This window comes from Mus musculus, chromosome 1 (genome assembly GCF_000001635.26).
Source record: "Mus musculus strain C57BL/6J chromosome 1, GRCm38.p6 C57BL/6J".
Taxonomy (NCBI): domain Eukaryota; kingdom Metazoa; phylum Chordata; class Mammalia; order Rodentia; family Muridae; genus Mus; species Mus musculus.
Genome location: NC_000067.6, coordinates 170,572,359 through 170,590,616, shown reverse-complemented (window position 1 = coordinate 170,590,616; position 18,258 = coordinate 170,572,359). Strand labels below are relative to the sequence as shown.

The 18,258-nt window shown below is 46.7% G+C and overlaps 1 protein-coding gene across 1 annotated transcript in view; it reads left to right on the top strand.

Annotated features, from left to right (window-relative positions):
• Positions 1-767: 767 nt before the first annotated feature.
• Positions 768-18,258, top strand: part of Nos1ap (nitric oxide synthase 1 (neuronal) adaptor protein) — a 274,383-nt gene continuing 256,892 nt past the window's right edge. Inside the window, exon 1 of the mRNA NM_001109985.2 lies at positions 768-1,357. Within this exon, the coding sequence (NP_001103455.1) occupies positions 1,253-1,357 (105 nt within the window). The 5' untranslated portion in view covers positions 768-1,252. The remainder of the gene's footprint in view (positions 1,358-18,258) is intronic.

Here is an 18,258-nt window from a genome sequence, read left to right as displayed (position 1 = left end):
AAGCCTCACAGAATTCTGGAAACGTTCTCTTTCTTCCTTTTCTTTTCTTTTCTTTTCTTTTCTTTTCTTTTCTTTTCTTTTCTTTTCTTTTCTTTTCTTTTCTTTTCTTTTCTTTTCTTTTCTTTTCTTTTCTTTTCTTTTCTTTTCTTTTCTTTTCTTTTCCTTCCTATTTCTTTTCTCCTTTCTTTCTTATCACCAGCCAGTTAAAAAACTTTAATAAATGACATAAGAACATTCTGCAATTTCTTGTCCCTAGTGCAGCCTACTCCAGTTCTACGAGGCTGACGACTTTTATATATTTAAATTCTTCGCAAAGAAACCCTGCTGAGCCCCCAAATGCAAGCCACACACCCAAAGGGACAAAAAGCACTGGAGACAGCCCTCTTATTTGGTTTTCGCCTTGATTCTGAGGAGAAGCGGGGATCTCTGAATTAATGCTGTCCAGACCGAGGGTATCTGGGATAGATCTCTGGCCTTCTTGGGAAAACAAAACCCAATATTAACACCGCTTCTCTCGGGCTCCCCAAACAAAACCAAAACAAACACACACATGCAAGGCGATGCCGTTTCGCCACTACTAGTTAAGCGGACTGCGCCTGGATCGCCACGCTCCTGCGGTCTGGCCAGGGCGAAGTTCCCGGGTCTCGGCTCAGCGCTGCGGGGACTTTCACCTGCTGGGCGCGCGCGGGGCGCGGGGCGCGGGGCGGACCCGGCGGCGGCGGGCGGGGCTCTAGCGCGCGGGAGGAGTCGGTCCAGGCCCGCCCCGCAGGAGGAGCCGCGGGCTGGCAGCCGATCCGGCGTCTCCGTGACAGGCACCCTGCTCCGCCGCCACCGCCACCACCGCCGCCGCTGCCTTTCTTCCTCGTCCCGGGCCGTGCGCGCCGAGCTCGGGATCGGACTCCCGGTCTAGTCCCGCTTCTGGCCGTGCGCCCTTCGCTCGGCGTCCCGGTCCGGGGCTCCGCGCCGCTCGCTCCCGCCTGCCCGGCCGCCTGGCCGCCTCCCCGTAGTCAGAGCGCGGCCACCGAGCTGCTCGCGCCAGCCGCATCCGCGCCGCCCCTGCCGCTCGGCCCTCGGGAGGCTCGGCTCCCGGTTCACCCCTGCCACCTCCTGGCACCCAGGCTGCCCACCTCACGACCCGGGTCCTCGCCGCCGCCTCGCCCGGCCCCACTGTTCTCTGCACAGGGTCTCGCCAGCTCTTTCTCGTCGCCGCCACCGCCGCCCCCTTGGAGCAGCGGGTCCGCCGCGGGTCACCATGCCCAGCAAAACCAAGTACAACCTTGTGGACGATGGGCACGATCTACGGATCCCTTTGCACAACGAGGACGCCTTCCAGCACGGCATCTCTTTTGAGGCCAAGGTGAGGGGCCACCGGGAGGGCAGTGCCCTGAGAGGGCAGGTCTGGGGGAATGGGGTGCCAGCGGTCCTGGACTCAGAGCAGGTGGGCTAGGCCTTTCTCAGCTCTTGCCCAGAACAGCTAAAAATGAGCACCTGCAAAGTTTGAGGTGTACTGCCTCTTCCCCGTCTCCTACCTGCAGACACCCCATCCTCGCCCGCCAAGGCTGGATTGAGTTACTTCCCGGAGAAGGCTGAGCAGCGCAGCCTGCATGTCTGGCTCTTTAGAAAGCTTTAAGGAAGCGCTGGTGTTATTTACCTGCTGGCCTCCCATGAGAGAGGTGCTTTTGGAGGTGTTTTAAAAGGAGAATGCTTGTTTCCTGACCGGTTTTTAAAAAAGTTATATATATATGTGTATATTTCACACACACACACACACACACACACACACACACACACACACACACACACACACTCATTCCAAGTAGTTGAGTGTAGGTGTTAAAAGTTACTTCCCAAATGTCTGCTTTTGGACACTTTAGCATGTGTCAGTCATTGGTGTAGTAGTGGGGTGAAACCTGTTTTCTAGTTTTGTGGTGCACTGTTAAATCTCAGCAGTTGCTGATGAAGAATTTAGCCCAGACTGGAATTTGCAGGGTCAAGGCCAAAGCCACCCTTGGGGGAGGGGTGGAGTGGAAACCTCGCTGGACCAGTGGTTGTGTATAAGACAGGCAACCCGGTGACCTGACCATGAGGCACCTCTCTGTGTAAGGAGTTCTGGCTTCTAAGACTGCAGTGGAGTTTCCCGGAATGGTGCTTTTCAGTGGAAAAGGCTTCTGCTCGTGACTGATGCCCAGTCCTACCTATAACTTAAGGAAAGAAACGCGCAGGGATGCTCAGCATGCACAGTGTGCTTGTTACTGAGTGGAATTTAAGCGAGCTCTGTATAGATTGGGTTTTGAGAACAAGACTTTTGACAAAAGGCAGACTTGCTCCGTTCTCTTTTCTGCAGTGACCCGCAGGTTAGCCTGTTGTGCAAGGACTGCCGTCAGGTGTCAATTTCCTTTAGTTTGCAAAACATCATTGGAGTGTCAGATGCCCAGAGGTCATTTATCTTTACAGTTCCTCCCCTTTTCTCATGCAGATGGATGAATTGGTGACTCATATCCCCCCCAAACCCCAACTTTTCTCAGTCATATCTTCTAGAATTAGAGTTACCTCTTCACCCTATTGATGTCAAACTCTCCCTCGGAATACAGAGCTGGATTGCTGAGTAAAGGGGATCTGTCAGCCAAGATCCTATCTCACGTCTCTATCTCGGAATAGATCTGGTTGGCCTAAGATATGGGGTGTTTGGGCTCCTGTATGTCAGGGCCTATGGATTTGGTAAGCAGTTTCTTAAAAGTATAATGTTTTTTATTATGGTTAAGATTTAATTTTCTTGGTTATGCATACACTAAGAAATTGGCATTGTCTTGCTTGGTTAATCACAGTGTTCTATTAAAATATATATTTTTATTATTTTAAATTGTGTGTCCGTGTGTGTGGTTATGTGCATGTGAATGAAGGTCCCCTGGAGCCCCCTGGAGTCTCCTGGAGTCCCCTGGAGCTGGAGTAACAGATATTTCTGAGCTTCTGAACTCTTTGAAGTAGGTTCTGGGAACTGAACTCAGATCTGCTGTAAGAGCAGTGTGTGTGTTCTCAGCCACTCACTGAACCATCTCTCCAGCCTCATCAGAGCCTTTTCTTTTTAGAGAACTAGTGGGGGAAAGACTAGGACGATTTAAAGTTTTTTTTAATTTTTATTTCTTTATCTTTTATTCTTTTCTCATGGGCCTCTGCATTTGGTTCCAGATAGGTGTCAAAAATCTAATGTGTGCACATACAAATTGCAAGAAAAGTCCAATTCTTAGTATAATCCGCAGTTGGAATGCTGAGGCAGGGGGACTACCATGAGTTGGTAGCTTGCCTAGGATACATTGTCCTAGCTGAGAAAACCAACCACCCAGCCAACCAAAGAATAGTTTTAGACAAAATAGTCCAATTCCTCTATGCCCAATTGGGCTGCTGTATGTCTGGGCCTATGGATTTGGTAAGCAGTTGATATATTTATGGGACGTGTGTAGCTTTAGTGAGTATTGAGGTGGCCTAACAAAGCTGTTTGCAGTCCTTAAGAAATACTGAGCTTGAAGCTTGGCTCCAACTTCCTAGATCCCACTCTTTTTTCCCCCCTCTAGTACTAAACGTGTAGTTTCTTTTCTAAGCAAATGTCTGGGGGCTGCGTGGTGTAGTTTCTATAGTAACTCTCTAGATTCACAGACAGTGGTGGTCAGTAAGAAGAGGAGCCGTGGCTGGTCTAAGTTGTGTTCCCAACGCAGATCTGAAACACAGGGGGGCAGGCATGTGTAGTAACGTGAAGTAGAGAAGAAGAGACAAGGGTAGGTGGAGCTTCTCTAGGCCAGGCTGACGTTATGGACTGGGTTCTGAATTCTGGCTCTTGGTAGTTGATGCTGGACTCTGGCATATTCTTCAGATACCATGTCAGCCAAGACCTGCTCAGAGGCAGAAACAGAAGATCATCTCTTTGTGTGCCGTCACTCCCGACCGACCCTGGGCATGCCAGTTAGTGCCTCTGTAGCTAGCTTCCATCTCTATTGAGCAGTGTCTGTCCTGAGGCATGCATCATCATGGGCATTTCAGGGTTAAAGCACAAGGCACTTGCTCCTTGTTTTGGAAAAGCACCAACTGGAAAATGCAAATGTCTGGTTGCCTTGCTAGGCACCTTGGAGAAGGAGCCCAAGGCTTCCTTTCCCAAGGGTTGGCAGCTTTTCAGAAGCAACACTGGATGGAGAGATTCTCTGGATGTATGCCTCTAGTTTTTCAGAGTTCCACAGAAACACAAAGATTTAGGATTACCTGGGAAGACATGTCCCTGGCTGAACTTCCGTGTTCTTAAATACACATACCTTCCGGTATCGGTTGGTAGAGTGCTTGCCTACCATGCGTGAAGCTCTGGGTCACATCCTCAACACCACTGGTCTAGGTGTGGTGGTGCACACCTGCAATCCCAGTACCCCGGAAGTGGAGGGAGGAGGATGTGGGTACCCGAGACCCTAGCTTCCTGCATGCACCCCACCCCAAATGCATATCACAATGAAGCCCAAACTATATGCTTTCACCTGCAAAGCTTCACTTAAGTCTTTCTACTTTTTTTAAACCATGCATGTCTCCATATGTCTGTTTATATGAACTAGGATATAAGGCTCAGGGAGGCTGTTGCCTGCCATGGTTCTCACAGCCGAGTTGATTAAAGCTAGCCTTTGGTCTCTTCCATCCTTCAAATGCTTATATATTTGGTAATTTTTAAATGTCTTAGTTGCATGCCGCTGATTGTTGCACTCTGAAGTACTAACTCTGAAGACTTTCGTAGCGATTGTTACACTGAGTGTTGTCTGTTTCTCACAGAGTTTGTAAGCATCAGATAATGGAGACTATTTGACATCAGTTGGACTTTGGTCACTGTGACGGAATACCCAATCCATACAACTTAAAGAAGGAAAGGTTTATTTTAGCTCATGGATTCAGATGGTTCAGTCCGTGGTCCTAGTTCCTGGTTCTGATGGCAGAGGGGAACCCTAGCCTTGCAGGACCCCTCACATACTTGACATGCAGCCAGCGGGAGGGCAGCGCTCAGGTGTTTACTTGCCCCGCAGAAGCAAATGCTCCACACAGTGGAGTGATCTTTACCACCCATCGGGATGGTGGAAGCATGTGGCAGAAGTCACCCACCTCATGGCATAACGGAAGCAGAGGTAGCTGGTGGTGAGCAGACTGGGGACCAGGTACAGCTTTCAAGGCATATCCTCGTTATTTCCTTTCTCGAGCTAACACCCACTTTGTGAAGTTTCTACTACCCCCTAAAATAGCACCATGAGCTGGGGTTGAAGAGTTCGATATGCGAGCCTGTGGGGATGTTGCTGTAACCACAGGCTTTTCCACCTGAGCCAAAGTTCCTGAAATAACCACTCTGAGGTTGAATTATTTGTGAATAAAATATCCTAAGCCATAAACTTGGGTTGGTTCCCTGACTGGCTTGTGACTTAACCCATTTATTCTATTCTAATTTCTGCCATGTGGCTAGTTACCTTGCCTCAGGTTCATAAGACTGTCTATATCATCATTATGGCGAATCTCCTCCCTGCCTGATGCAGTCCCAGAATCCTCACTCCCCAGTGGACCTCCCTCCTCCTAGTTCCTACCTAAGCTAATAGGTCAACAACCTTTTATTGACAGATGAATCTTCCATACACTACACAAGAGATTTTCTCTACATATTGCATTTCCAAACCATAATGTATTGAACACTTATGGGCCCTACATTGTTCTAGCATCTGTCTCCTTTGATCAGTACCCTCCAGGGCATATGACCCCCTGGTCTGTGGCTGCCTTACCTACTCATGAAATAGTTGTTCCCTCTGTATGCCTAGCAGATACTCTCTGGACTATGGCTCAGATTGTCAAAACCGAATGGCACCTTAGCTATCTAGTGTAGACGTACTTTTTGGATGGAAACAGAGGACCCAAGGTACATAACCACATAATAACAGAACTACCGCTAATCTCTGGATACAGTTATCTGTTGCTGTCTAGTAAACAACCATAAGACTCAGGCTAGGAACAACAGCTGTGCATTTTGCTAATGATCCATGGCCTGGGAATTCAGGTAGGGCTTAGCCCAGCTGTACACAAGGTGAATAGCATGGTGGGTCTTTTGTTTGGTAGGGCACTGTTAAGGCTTGGCTCTGTGAGTTTTACAGGATCTCTTCTGCTGTCTTCTGTTGATCATAACTGACTATAGGGGTAAAGAAATATACTCCACTTCTCTTGATGTGTTTGAATATGTGAATGTGAGTGCATATGTGGAGACCATGGTTCAACCTAGAGTAGTGTGTGTGTGTGTGTGTGTGTGTGTGTGTGTGCTTGTATGTGTCTGTGAACCATATATATGTAGTGTCAGCAGAGGCCAGAAGAGGGCATTGAATCCTCTAGAGTTATAGACAGCCATTATGTGGGTGCTGGGAACTGAATCTGAGATGTCTGCCAGGGAACTTCTGCTCTTAACAGCTGAGCCACCTCTCCAGCCCACCATCTCGAATTTTGTAGTCAGCCAGTAGGCCAGGCTGACTCATGGCCAAGACTCAGCAATCCTTCTGACTCTACCTCTCACCACTGGGATTGCAAGCATGTATCACTGGGATTACAAGCATGTATCATCCTTCCTGTCTTTTTTATATGGGTCCTGGGTTCCAAACTGAGGTCTTTATGCTGATGTGGCAGACACTTTACCGCCTGAGTTCTTTCTCCCGAGTTTCTCAAGCTCCACTTCTAAATGAAGGAGTGCCAACGTCAAGTTGCAAAATTGCATATGGGGGTGAGAGATCCTACAGATGCAAAGAGCTTTGTCATCCTCATAAAAGTAGATGGGCCAAAGTATCCTGATGGAGAAATCTATTTCTACCTTAGTTGTAAATTTTATGATTTAATGGCGTTTGGTCATGGTTCCTTTGCTCTAAATATCTTAGACCTTTTTAGTGGTCAAAATCATGCAAGCCACGTGTGATGATGGCCCGTCACCTATATATAGGACTCTAATTAGACTCAGCTTAATGTTTAGTGTTGCTTACTCATAATGGGGCTTCAAAACACAGGAACAGTCAGTGCTGTGGCTGGCTATAATTACCCATGTCCTCTTCACACTTGTCACCTGGGTGCTGCCTGTAGCTTCTTGGGGACCTGTTAGCTATCCTTATCCTTATGCTCAAGAAGCATGCTGCCTTTTTCTTGCCCTACACTGAAAAGTTGATTTCTGATACATTTCTTTTTCCTTTTTTTGGGGGGGGGTAAACTTCACTCTCTTCTCTTCTCTTCTCTTCTCTTCTCTTCTCTTCTCTTCTCTTCTCTTCTCTTCTCTTCTCTTCTCTTCTCTTCTCTTTTCTTTATTGGTGCAGTGTATGTATTTGTGTGCATATGGAGGCTAGGACTTGATGGGTATGGGTATGTGCAGTAGATGCCTGCTGCAGAGGCCAGAGAAAGATGACCTCCTGCAGCTAGAATTACAGACAGTTGTGGGGCATCTGGTATAGGTGCTGGGAACTGAACTTGGCTCCTCTGCAAGAGCAGTAGGTGCTCTCACCTGGGGAGCCATCTCTCCAGCCCTCCTTACTGCTTGGGACAGGATGTCCTGCTGAATTTTGAGTTCGATGATTTAAAGAGACTTGCTGGCCAGTGAGCTCCAGGGATCTGTGTGTGTCTGTTCCTGAGGGCTAGAATCCAGATGCGTGCTGCTGTTCCTGACGTTTTAACATGGACATTGGTTGGTCCAGACTCAGTGATTTTCTTTTTTAGTATATTCACAAACATCCATTGCTGCAGTCCATTTTAGAACATTTCCACCATCTCAAAGGGACCCCTGTCTCCAATCCCAAGCCATCAGTATTCTATGTTCTGTTTCTAGATTTTCCTAACCTGGACATTTGATAAATTTAAACATATAATACACCCGACCTTTTGACTCTGACCTTGTCTTAGTTTCTTTTTCTGTTGCTGTGATGGAATACTTTGACAAATGCAACTCAAAGGATAAAGGCGTTGTTCTGGCTCACAGTTTGGGTGACAACCCCTGTGGTGGGGAAGTCAGTCACAGTGGCAGGGGCTTGGGAGAACTGGTCACACTTCCATCCAGAGACAAAGAGGAAGCAGTGAATATGTGCTGCTCTGCACACTTCCCCCACCCCCTCATATAAGTTAGGACCCATGCCTACAGTGAAGGCTGTGTGTCTTGGCCCCATTTCAGTCTCCAGAGGGTCTTTGTGTCTGCATTCCTTCTGTCCCCGTGTCCTCCGAAGACATGAATGTACTGTCTTGCGTGCATAAGATGTGAATGAATGAATGAATGAATGAATGAATGAATACATGTAATTTCTTAGCTGTTTCCTGTGAGAACTGCCAGGGTTCTCCTCCCTGGCCACCTTCAGTGGGAGATGCCACATTGGGGCCAGGCTCTTCCTGACTGCTCCTCTGCTTTAGTTCTTCAGTTTTTGGTCCCCACTAACTTGAGGTACTCTGTCATGGTGTCTCACTACCAGTTTTCATGGTGCCATTTCTCAGTAAGAGGTTTTTTTTTTTTTTTCCCTGAATAAATGCAGTGGGGAATTAGAGTTTGAATTAAAACAGATGTTTAATTTCAGGAATAGGTAATTATAATTTACTAATTGTTCTTTATGTTTTCTTTAATGATTGCATCACCCACCTCCATTCACTGTCTATGTTTTTACTTTGACTTTTCTTTTTCTTTCTTACCTTTCCTTTTCTTTTTCCTTTTCTCTTTCTTTCTTTCTTTCTTTCTTTCTTTCTTTCTTTCTTTCTTTCTTTCTTTCTTTCTTTCTTTCTTTCTTTCTTTCTTTTTTTTGGTTTTCTGAGACATTGGTTCTTTGTGTGGCTCTGGCTGTCCTAGAGCAGGCTGGCCTCGAACTCAGTGGACTACCTACCTCTGCCTCAAAAGTGCTGGAATTAAAGGCATGTGCCACCATGCTTGGCTTACCTTGCTATTTTATGTCATATAAATTTGGTTGGCAAGAGTGCCTAGCTTAGATTCAGGAGCTGGAGCTGTGATTGGCTTTGAACCCTAGCTCTGTCCCTTGCATGCTATGTGACCTTGTATGAATTCCTTCATGTATCTCTATTGGAAGGGATGTTTCACATTCGTTTGCCCCATAAGGCGGCTGGGAGGGAGAAGGGAACTGTCCACACAAATGCCTAGCTCAGGGGTACAGAGTGGGCTGCTGTTTTCATTAAATAATTCTACAACGTACAGTTTGTTTCATTTGATCGGTCTTTGCGTGGTTTAATCCACACAAGGGCCGCACACACTTGTCTTCCTAACTGTGAGGTTTGGTAATGTATTATCTTTATTATACATGCCTGCTTTAAAAAAGGAAAAGAAGAGATCTAGCTGTGGAATTTCTCTGACTCCTCAAGTTGCAAATCAGACAGCGAGACTGCTGTGTGGGCTTAAAATAGCTGTCAGCTTTCTTGGAAGGGGGCGGGGAAGGGTTAACTAGGTTCTGGTATAAGCCCTCATCACATTTGTCCCAGCCTTTTAATCCCTGTTATGATTAAAAATCACAGTATCTTAAGTATGGTGTGCTGTCTGTCTTCACTTGCCTTTGAGTTTCGTGGGTAAATATTTCTTTAAGCAGAGCTAATCTAAGCAGAAGGAATCTTGCAGCATGGGATTAATTAATACCTTGCGATGCTTACATTTCCCTTTTCGGTTTTTCTGCTCGGCACCGTGTTTACTTTCAAACATCAGAGCAGCTGGCTTTAAAGTTGTTTAAGAAGGCGCGTCTAGCGAGTTCTGTGCCCACAGAAAGCTAAGTCCTCATATACTCCTCCCTGCATGGAACCCGGTTGGTTTTCTGTGGTAAGGTTTGGGTGTCATCTGAGAACTGAGTGCAATGGCTATGCCTACACAGTCTTACTATTAAAATTAATTACATATGGGTGTGCTCATTCACTTGCACTTGGCACATACAGGCATATGCCGTGTCTGTGCATCAGATAACAACTTTGGGGAGTTGGTTCTTGCCTTCCACCCGGCTGAGGCAAGGTCAGTCTTGTTGTTTCTGCTGCTTGAGCATACTCCTGGTTAGCTGGCCCATGCGTGAGCTTCCAGCTGATTCTCCTTGTCTCCACCCCTCAACTCTCCGTAGGAGGGCTGGGATTATAAAAGTGTGCCACCGAGTCTGGGTTTGTATGTCAGTTCTGGGAATCAACTTCATGTCTGCAGGCTAGTGCTGCAGTCACTTTGACCTGCTAAGTTGTCTCCCTGGCCCCTCTCTGCACTTATTCTGGAAGCCTCCACCTTGGGTGTGGGTGATGACCAGTTCAAAGGACAGACTTGAGTGTTGAAGGAGACAGAATCTCACTGTAGAGGTTCATTGGGTGGAAGGAGGTGGCCGAGAAGAGAACACTTCCCACCAACGCACAGTGACTTGAGAACATACTGATTTCTGTTAGCTTGTGATCAATAAAGCAACTGTTCTCAATCGTTGGCTTATCTCAGAACAATCTGAAGTCAGAAAGTAAAGAATAAAGCCTCTAAGCCCAGGTTTGCTGAAGTAGCATGGGAGATGTTTAAAGTTTCTAGGCTCTTCTGATTGAGTGTTTGAGGCATGGCATTGGAAGGTTGTTTCTCAGACGTACTGCTAACTGGACTATCTGGGCAGTGAAATAAAACAAGAGAAAAGCTACGGATGGCTGGTGCTATGATTTGGGCTTCGGATCCTCAAAAGGACCATGTGTTAAGGTACCATAGAAAGGCAGTGGGCCCCCGAAAGTGGGATCTACTAAAAGAAAGATTACTGGGAAGGTGTCCTTGAAGATGTTTCGGAAACCCCAGCTCCTTACTCCCGTTCTCTCTCTCTCTGCTTCCTGCCTGGATGGCGTGAGAAGCCCTCCTGGGCCACATGTTCCCATGTGCTGTGACTGTGCCAGTCAGTGCAGACCCTGAGCACTGGTGGTTCAGACCGGTGGACTATGGACTGAAGCTGCGACTGGAGTGAAGACCTTTGGATACCTGGAAAGGCCAGCAAGCAGCAGAGGCAGGAACACAGCCTAAGTTGTGCTTTTTGTCTGTGAAGGTGGCAAGTTAACTCCCTGGGAGGCCTGGTGCCTTAGGGTTTTACTGCTATGAGGAGACACCATGACCCAGGCAAGTTTTACAAAGGACAGCATTTAACTGGGGCTGGCTTACAGGTTCAGGGGTTCAGTCCATTATCATCAGGGAGGGAGCATGGCAGGTATGGTGCAGGAGGAGCTGAGAGTTCTACCTCTTCATCTGAAAGCTGTTAGTAGAATACTGACTTCCAGGCATCTAGGTTGAGAGTCTTAAAGCCCACACCCACAGTGACACACCTACCCCAACAGGGCCACACCTTCTGATAGTGCCACTCCCTGGGCACAGCATATACAAACCATCACTCCCAGCCTTCACATCCCTCCCTCTAAAGCTGGCTGGCTTTGCAGGGAGCTGGACCAAGGCGGTCATTCCAAAACTCCTCCCCATCAAGGGGTCAGCCACGGTTTTAAGACTTGCGATGTCTTTGTCCCTTTTGTCATCCTTGGTACCTTTTTCTCATTTTCTGCGTGTTTGGGCTCAGGTGTTTTGGGGTCACTAGTCTAGTTAGTGCCTGTGGGTGTCGATCCTGTACTCCTCCAGGTTCCCCCTTAACTGGAGAGTCGGAACAGAGAAGCTACTGTCACTGTGTATGTGCTAAGTTAATAACAGCACATGTGTGTAGATCCCTTTCTACACTATGGACCAGATGTTTCCTTATCCATCTCCAATCAAAGCCTCTGAAACAGAGTCAAGACAAAGTGTTACACGGTTGATTGTCTCTTTTGTCTATTTTGTAACATCAACAGAAAGCTGACTAACATAGCTGAGCCATCCTAGAGATTGTAATTCATAGTATGGGGCTAGCCTGGGGCATTGTAACATTTGTCTTTTATTTATTTGTCTGTCTGCCTGTTTGTTTGTGTTTGCTGCCATTTTGTATTTTTCGTTTGTTTCAAGCATTTTCATAATGGTTGAGACATTTCACTGTGACCTTCCTTGCTGGGACTTTGAGATTAGCATCTGTTTCATCTTTCCATATTTGTGTTGGGAGGTGTTTGGTTCCTTGAGTGAGGAGGACAGCATTGTGGAGGTGTCTTTTTTTTCCCCCTTTCCATGTTTACATGGGATCCGGGGTTGAGCTCGGTCATCGGTGACTGCCTGCTATACTGTCTTGCTGGCACTCAAGGCTTTTTATGACAGTAGTTGTTTTGTTTCTGTGCCCTACCCCACCCTGGATGGTGCATTCCCATTGCATAGAACAGTGCTTGCTGGTAAATGGGCCAAAGACTGAATGAAACAGGTATTGAATGTCTCTGAATTCCCTTCTCAGCGTGTTTTCTTGGGTACCCTTGTCAGGAGCGGGATCGTCAGCATGGCTCTTATAATTTTATGTACATCTGTGTATGCCTGGTACTTGTAGGATCTAAAACTAGAGCATTGATTCCCTAGTTGTGAGCTGCCATGGAGGTGCTGGGAGGAGAACCTGGGTCCTCTAGAAGGGATCAGTGTTCATTTGTTGTTGTTTTTTGATACAGGGTTTTTCTCTGTAGCCCTGGCTGTCCTAGAATTCATTCTGTAGACCAGGTTGGCCTTGAACTCAGAGATCTGCCTGCCTCTGCCTCAAGAGTGATGGGATCAAAGGCATGCACTACTATGCTCAGCTGAGTTGCTGTTCTTAACCACTGAGCCATCTCTACAGCTACCCTACATGGCTCGTTTGCAGTGTAATAATTCTGACCCAGTTGTCATCTAATGTGGGTGGAGTTCACTTTATAGAAATGGTTTCTGGGGAAGAGGCCGTGTTTGACTTCTGCCCCCAGGCTTTCTCTTGGCAGGGTGGTGAGGCTCCTTATGGCGAGGCTCCCACTTTCCCTGCAGAGGTGAGTTGTTGAAGCTAGCTTTGTTGTTGGAGACCTAAGATGAAGACAATCCTGACTCCATGGTGAGGTTTACTTAGCCCGTCAAATACCGGTGTCTCTCGTTCCTCTATCTATTGCTATTTCAGCATTTGATTTATACTCCCCTTATGTTCTTGTGTAGCACAGGCCCACAGACATGGCTCCACTTTAATGTTTCCCAGAGCACCGGCATGTAGCAGCTGCAAAGACACACAGTGGTGGCTGAGGTCTGGTGAGGATCTTGCCTTTTCAGAGTGATACTGATATCCTTAAAGCTCTTGGGGTATCAGGCATCTTGTGACCGTGATGCCTCTTCCTGACTCCTTATTTCCCCTCTCCAACCGTAGCTGGAAATTGCTTTTCATTAAAAATATGCCTGAAGCACACACTTGAGGCCACTGACTCACCGGAGAAGTCTCCTGCTTTGGATGTGGCAGCTGGGGACACTGTAGTGTTCTGAGTCCCCATCCTGGTTTACATTTTCCTTCCTAATAAGAACTCTTAGCTGGAAGCTGGGGCCGAGGTCTAGAGTTGGGGAATGGAAGCCATCTGAATGGGCTGCAGAGCCCATCCCACTTCTTGTTGAATAAGTCTCTTCCACCTCTTTGTACCCCAGTCCCCTCATCTGTAAATAATGGAGTAGAGGCAGCATCCAGGTCTCAGAGTGAGGCACCGGGGCCCCTCCCAACCCCACCTCTGGGGGGGGGGGGCTCTCCTTATTCTTCCTGAGTTCTCTGCAGATCATGCGCCCTGGCCCTGGCCAAGTGACATCCCCGTAACTTCAAGCTCACATACTGGTTGACAGATCAATTAGAGCAAACAGCCAGAGCCCAGCAAGGCTGCACAGTGCTCACAGCATGGGTTCTGGGGCTGTGTAAAGTGCCCGTAGTGATCAAGATGTAGCGGAGGAAGATGTGGTATTTCTTCCTCTGGCTCAACTCGTGGTTCTGATGGAAGTACATGCAGGCAGAATGGCTTCTCTACATAGCTTCAATTCTCAAATATTTATACCTTTTACTGCTTTGTGGTGCGTGGTGTGTGTGTGTGTGTGTGTGTGTGTGTGTGTGTGTGGTGTGGTGTGCATGTGTGTGTCGTAGTCTTCAGTTTTATCCTATTAGAGTCAAAAAGGGGAACTTTGAAAAGCAGCAGATCTCTATACGGTCAAATTCCACAGAAAGTAAAAGTAAAGAAAAAAAAAAGTTGGGGATAGGATCTTGAATACTGACAAGTTCAAGCAAAAAGAGCCCAATGTGTGTTTGCCACCCCCAGGGGAAAGGTCTTGACCTTAAATTGTGGCATTTGTGGCCCACAGTTCGAAAGTCTTGCCCTTAACCTTGTTGCCCTAGAAACAGAATTTTGTATGACAGTGTTTGCAGTCTAACTGAACCTTATGTTCATCCAGAGACCTTACAAAATATGATCCCCTTACATCCATGGCTTCTTATTTCCTGCTTAGCTTGGGGGTGGGGCCCACATTGTAATTTTTAAAAGGTTCCAGGGTGACTGCAGAATGTGCCGAGATAGCTGCTGGTGTGTGAGCACACAGAATAGGGGCATTTATGGGCAGATCTGAGTTATTCAGGTTGTCAAACCTGATTTATTAGTCCAGAGTGCCCTTTTTATGAATTTACAACGGAATGCATAATTGAATGAGATACTGGATATACTCAGTGGATAAGAAACCAGCCCTTATCTCCCTGCAGGTATGGGGGGTAGTGCTTAGGAGGGGGGGGGGGGAAATCAGGCATTTTGGGGACTGTCTGATGGCAGCTGGCCAGGGAGGCTTGATGTGTATGTACTTTGTATAGACACTTTCCTAGTTGGACTCACGTCTTCAAAGTCTCTAGGTCAAAGCTCTCTTCTGCAGGTTTGATTAGATACTGCCAGCGATTACCTTTTAAAAACATGTTATTGATTGATTGATGCCTCACCATGTATGCCACCCAGGCTGGCTTTGAATGTGTGATCCTCCTGCTTTAGCCTCTGGAGAGCCACCCCTCCCCTTTCTGGGTCTGTGCCTGTTGTGCAGGGTTGCGTGAGGTCCCCTTTCCCTTTCCTTTTTCCCCTTCCCCTTAATGTTGGGGATCCAGTCTAAGCCCATTTTATAAGCACAGAGTCTAGGAGCTGATTTGTCTGCTGGGTGGGGGAATTTCTCTTTCTCCCTCCCCCTGTTGCCTGTTCTCTCTTGTTCTCCTTCCTTTTATTTCTCTAGACTTTGTGCATGTTTTTGTCTCAACCCTGGAGCCACCCATTTCTCTAGGAAGACCTGGTATCTTGTTCAACGCTGGTGCAGAAGCACCATCCTGGGCACCAGGGGTGTCCATTTCTACTGGATAGCCATTGTGTGGTGGTGGAGGTAGAGGTAGAGGTCAGTTTTCAGAGATAGAGCCTGGAAATTATGTGGAAGGGTAGTATGCTAAGAAGGGCCTTAAGGTAGGGGGCACTGATATTTCCAGATAGAATTTGAATCTAGAAATTTGATATTCTTTTCTACTTAACAGGTTCCTTCTTCCACATTAAGAATTCTAGTGTTTGTGCACATAGAAGGAAGTAACAGCTGAATATCCCACAATTACTCGCTTGTTTTATTCTGTAACACATGATTAGCCCTCTCAGACTGATTGTACTAATATCAGCTATGATTACTGAAAAGTTTGAAGACTTTTCTTTTCCAAATGCCATCTATGTTCTACCGTTTAAAAGTTGAATGTGTGCTGAGCCTCGTGGTGCGTGAGGGTCTGCAATCCCAGCCAATCTGGAGGCTGAAGTAGGAGCATAGCAAGTTCAAGGGCAGCCTGGGCAATTTGGGGGGACTCAGTCTCAAAGAGAGAAATAAATAACTGACTTGGCATGTGGTGTATCGCTCAGTGGCAGAGTGCTTACTTGGCAACTGTGAAGCCCCAGGTTTAGTCTCTAGTACCACTAACAAATAAAAGACGAGGAGAGCAGTTGTTGAAATGGAGAGATGGCTCACTCAGTGGCTAAGAGTGGATGCTGCTCTTGTAGAGGACTTGAGTTTGGTCCTTGGCACCAGCATTACCTATAACTTCACACTCTGGGGGGAACTGCCACTCTCTTCTTGATTCTGTGCATCTAATGTGAATTTTGGCACTAATCTGCATGTGCCTGCACTCTCACATACATGTACCCATAGTTGAAAAGTAACAAAAATAAAAAGAATATTACTGGGGTCTGCTATAGTTTAGCCGAGGAATGACCCCTTAAAACACACTGTTCAGTCTGGCTGGGGAGATGGCTCAGTTGGTAAGGCACCCCTCCTGTATGAGCTTGAGGACTGGAGTTTGATCCATCTCAGAGCCAGATGCTGGAGGTGGGGGCAGAGAACCCTTGGAGCTTGCTGGTCAGGTGATCTGGCTGAAATCATGAGCTCCAGGTTCAGAGAGAGAGAGAGAGAGAGAGAGACTCTCTACCAAATAATAAAGTGGGTGACTGAGGAAGACACCCAACATGGACCTCTGTTCTCCACATGCTGAGGGGCATCAATGGAGGTTGTAAAACCTTTAAGAAATGGGACTTCATTTGGAGTGGCATCCCACAACTGATTCTAACCCTTGAAAAGCAAAGGCAGGAGGATCCAGAGTTCAAGGTCATCCTAGACTACATCATGAGTGTCAGGCCAGCTTGGGCTACTTGATATTAGAGAGATGTTTCAGTGATTAAGGGCACATGCTATTCTTGCAGAGGACTCAGAATTTAGTACCCAGCATCTGTGTTGCGTGGCTCACAACCACCTGTAACTCTAGCTCCAGAGATATGACTCCCTCTTCTGGCCTTGGAGGGGACTGCACACATGTGGCACACATTTTCACACAGACACATACTTATTCACAGATAAGCATAATGAACCTAAAAAGTAAATAAACAAACAATACGTAGGGCCTAGTGGGAGATGTTCAGTCACTGGAGAAGTGCCCTTGGAGGGCCTCTGGGACTCTGAGTTCTTCTGTCTGTTTTCACATCCTGAGATGAGTTCTCAGATCTACTTACGTTTGCTGTGGTACTCATCTTTGTTCCAGGTCCCAAAGTGGCAAGGTCAAATTATTGCTTAGGGAACATCTAAGACTGTAAGCTGAATATTGTTTATGAAGAGAAACATTTGTCTCAGGGATGTGTTACAGTAACAGGAAGTTAGCAAGTTTTGCAATTGTGAGGGTCAGGCTAGGATAAAAAGTCCCTTCTCTTTAACCCCCGGGACCTGTGACTGTTACTCTGCCCAGAAGACTTTGCATCCGTGACTATGTTGAGGATCTTGAGAAAGGGAGGCTGCTCCTTGTTATCTGGGTGGGCCTTAAATAAATCATAGTTGTCCTCACAAGGAAGGCAGGGGGAGATTATACACAGAGCGAAGCGTAACCATGGAGACCGAGGTTGGGGTGGTTCTGTTACAAGTCAAGTTGCAGGAGGAGAGGCAAGAAATGGACTCTCCCGGGAACATCTTTCAGATAGTGCAGCCTGGCAGAACCTTTTGATCAGCCAGGTAAAATTGGTTTTGGATTTTTGACCTCCGGAATGGAGAATCAGTTTTTCCTGTTTTAAGCCACTGACTTTATAATCAGTTGTGATGGTGCAGTACTTGTCCAGCATTGCCCAGGACTATATTAAAAAAAATCTCATTTTTTAACCTTCATTTAATTCTTCAGCAATTACATACTTAATACTACTAAAACTTGGGTCTGTGTGTAGTCATTTTGCTCATGTAAAGTTCTTCTCTGGGATCCATAAGAAGGGCTCATGGGGATAATAATCCTTTTAATTTTTCTGCATCTCATTAAGCTTTTGTCTGAGAAAGGTCAAAGTTACTGTGTAGTGAGAACTTTAGTTTCTTTAAAGACACAGTTGTGTTATGTGACTATGTTTTTGTTTTAACCCCAGGTGTGGGATATGAGGCTGCTTTGGTTTGTCCACAGCAGCTGACTGTGATTTGTCTCATGCTCTGGCAGGGGCGTGATTCTGCTAGCTGAAGATAATTTTTATATGGAATTCTGGGTACTCTTAAGAGGGTTTAAAAATGCCAGAGCTCCGAGAGGCTACCGCTGTTGGTGCCTGTTGCTGTTGGTTGCTGGTTGCTGATTGCTTTTGCTGGTTGCTGGTTGGAGATATCCTTACAATGAAGATTGGACTTGTCGTAAGGAATTTGATGCCCCTAATCACCAGGAAGTAGTCTAAAGAGGTCTATGTGCTGGCTGCTTCCTTTCTAACCTTCTTTCTTGCCTGCCTAGTGTTGGGGTTTTTAAAGGGATTGGGGTAGAGAAGGGTGATAGCTCCAAGAACCCAATAAAGTAGCCCAAAAGTACAGTTGCACTAATGGAGGTCAAGTCTTTAGTTTAC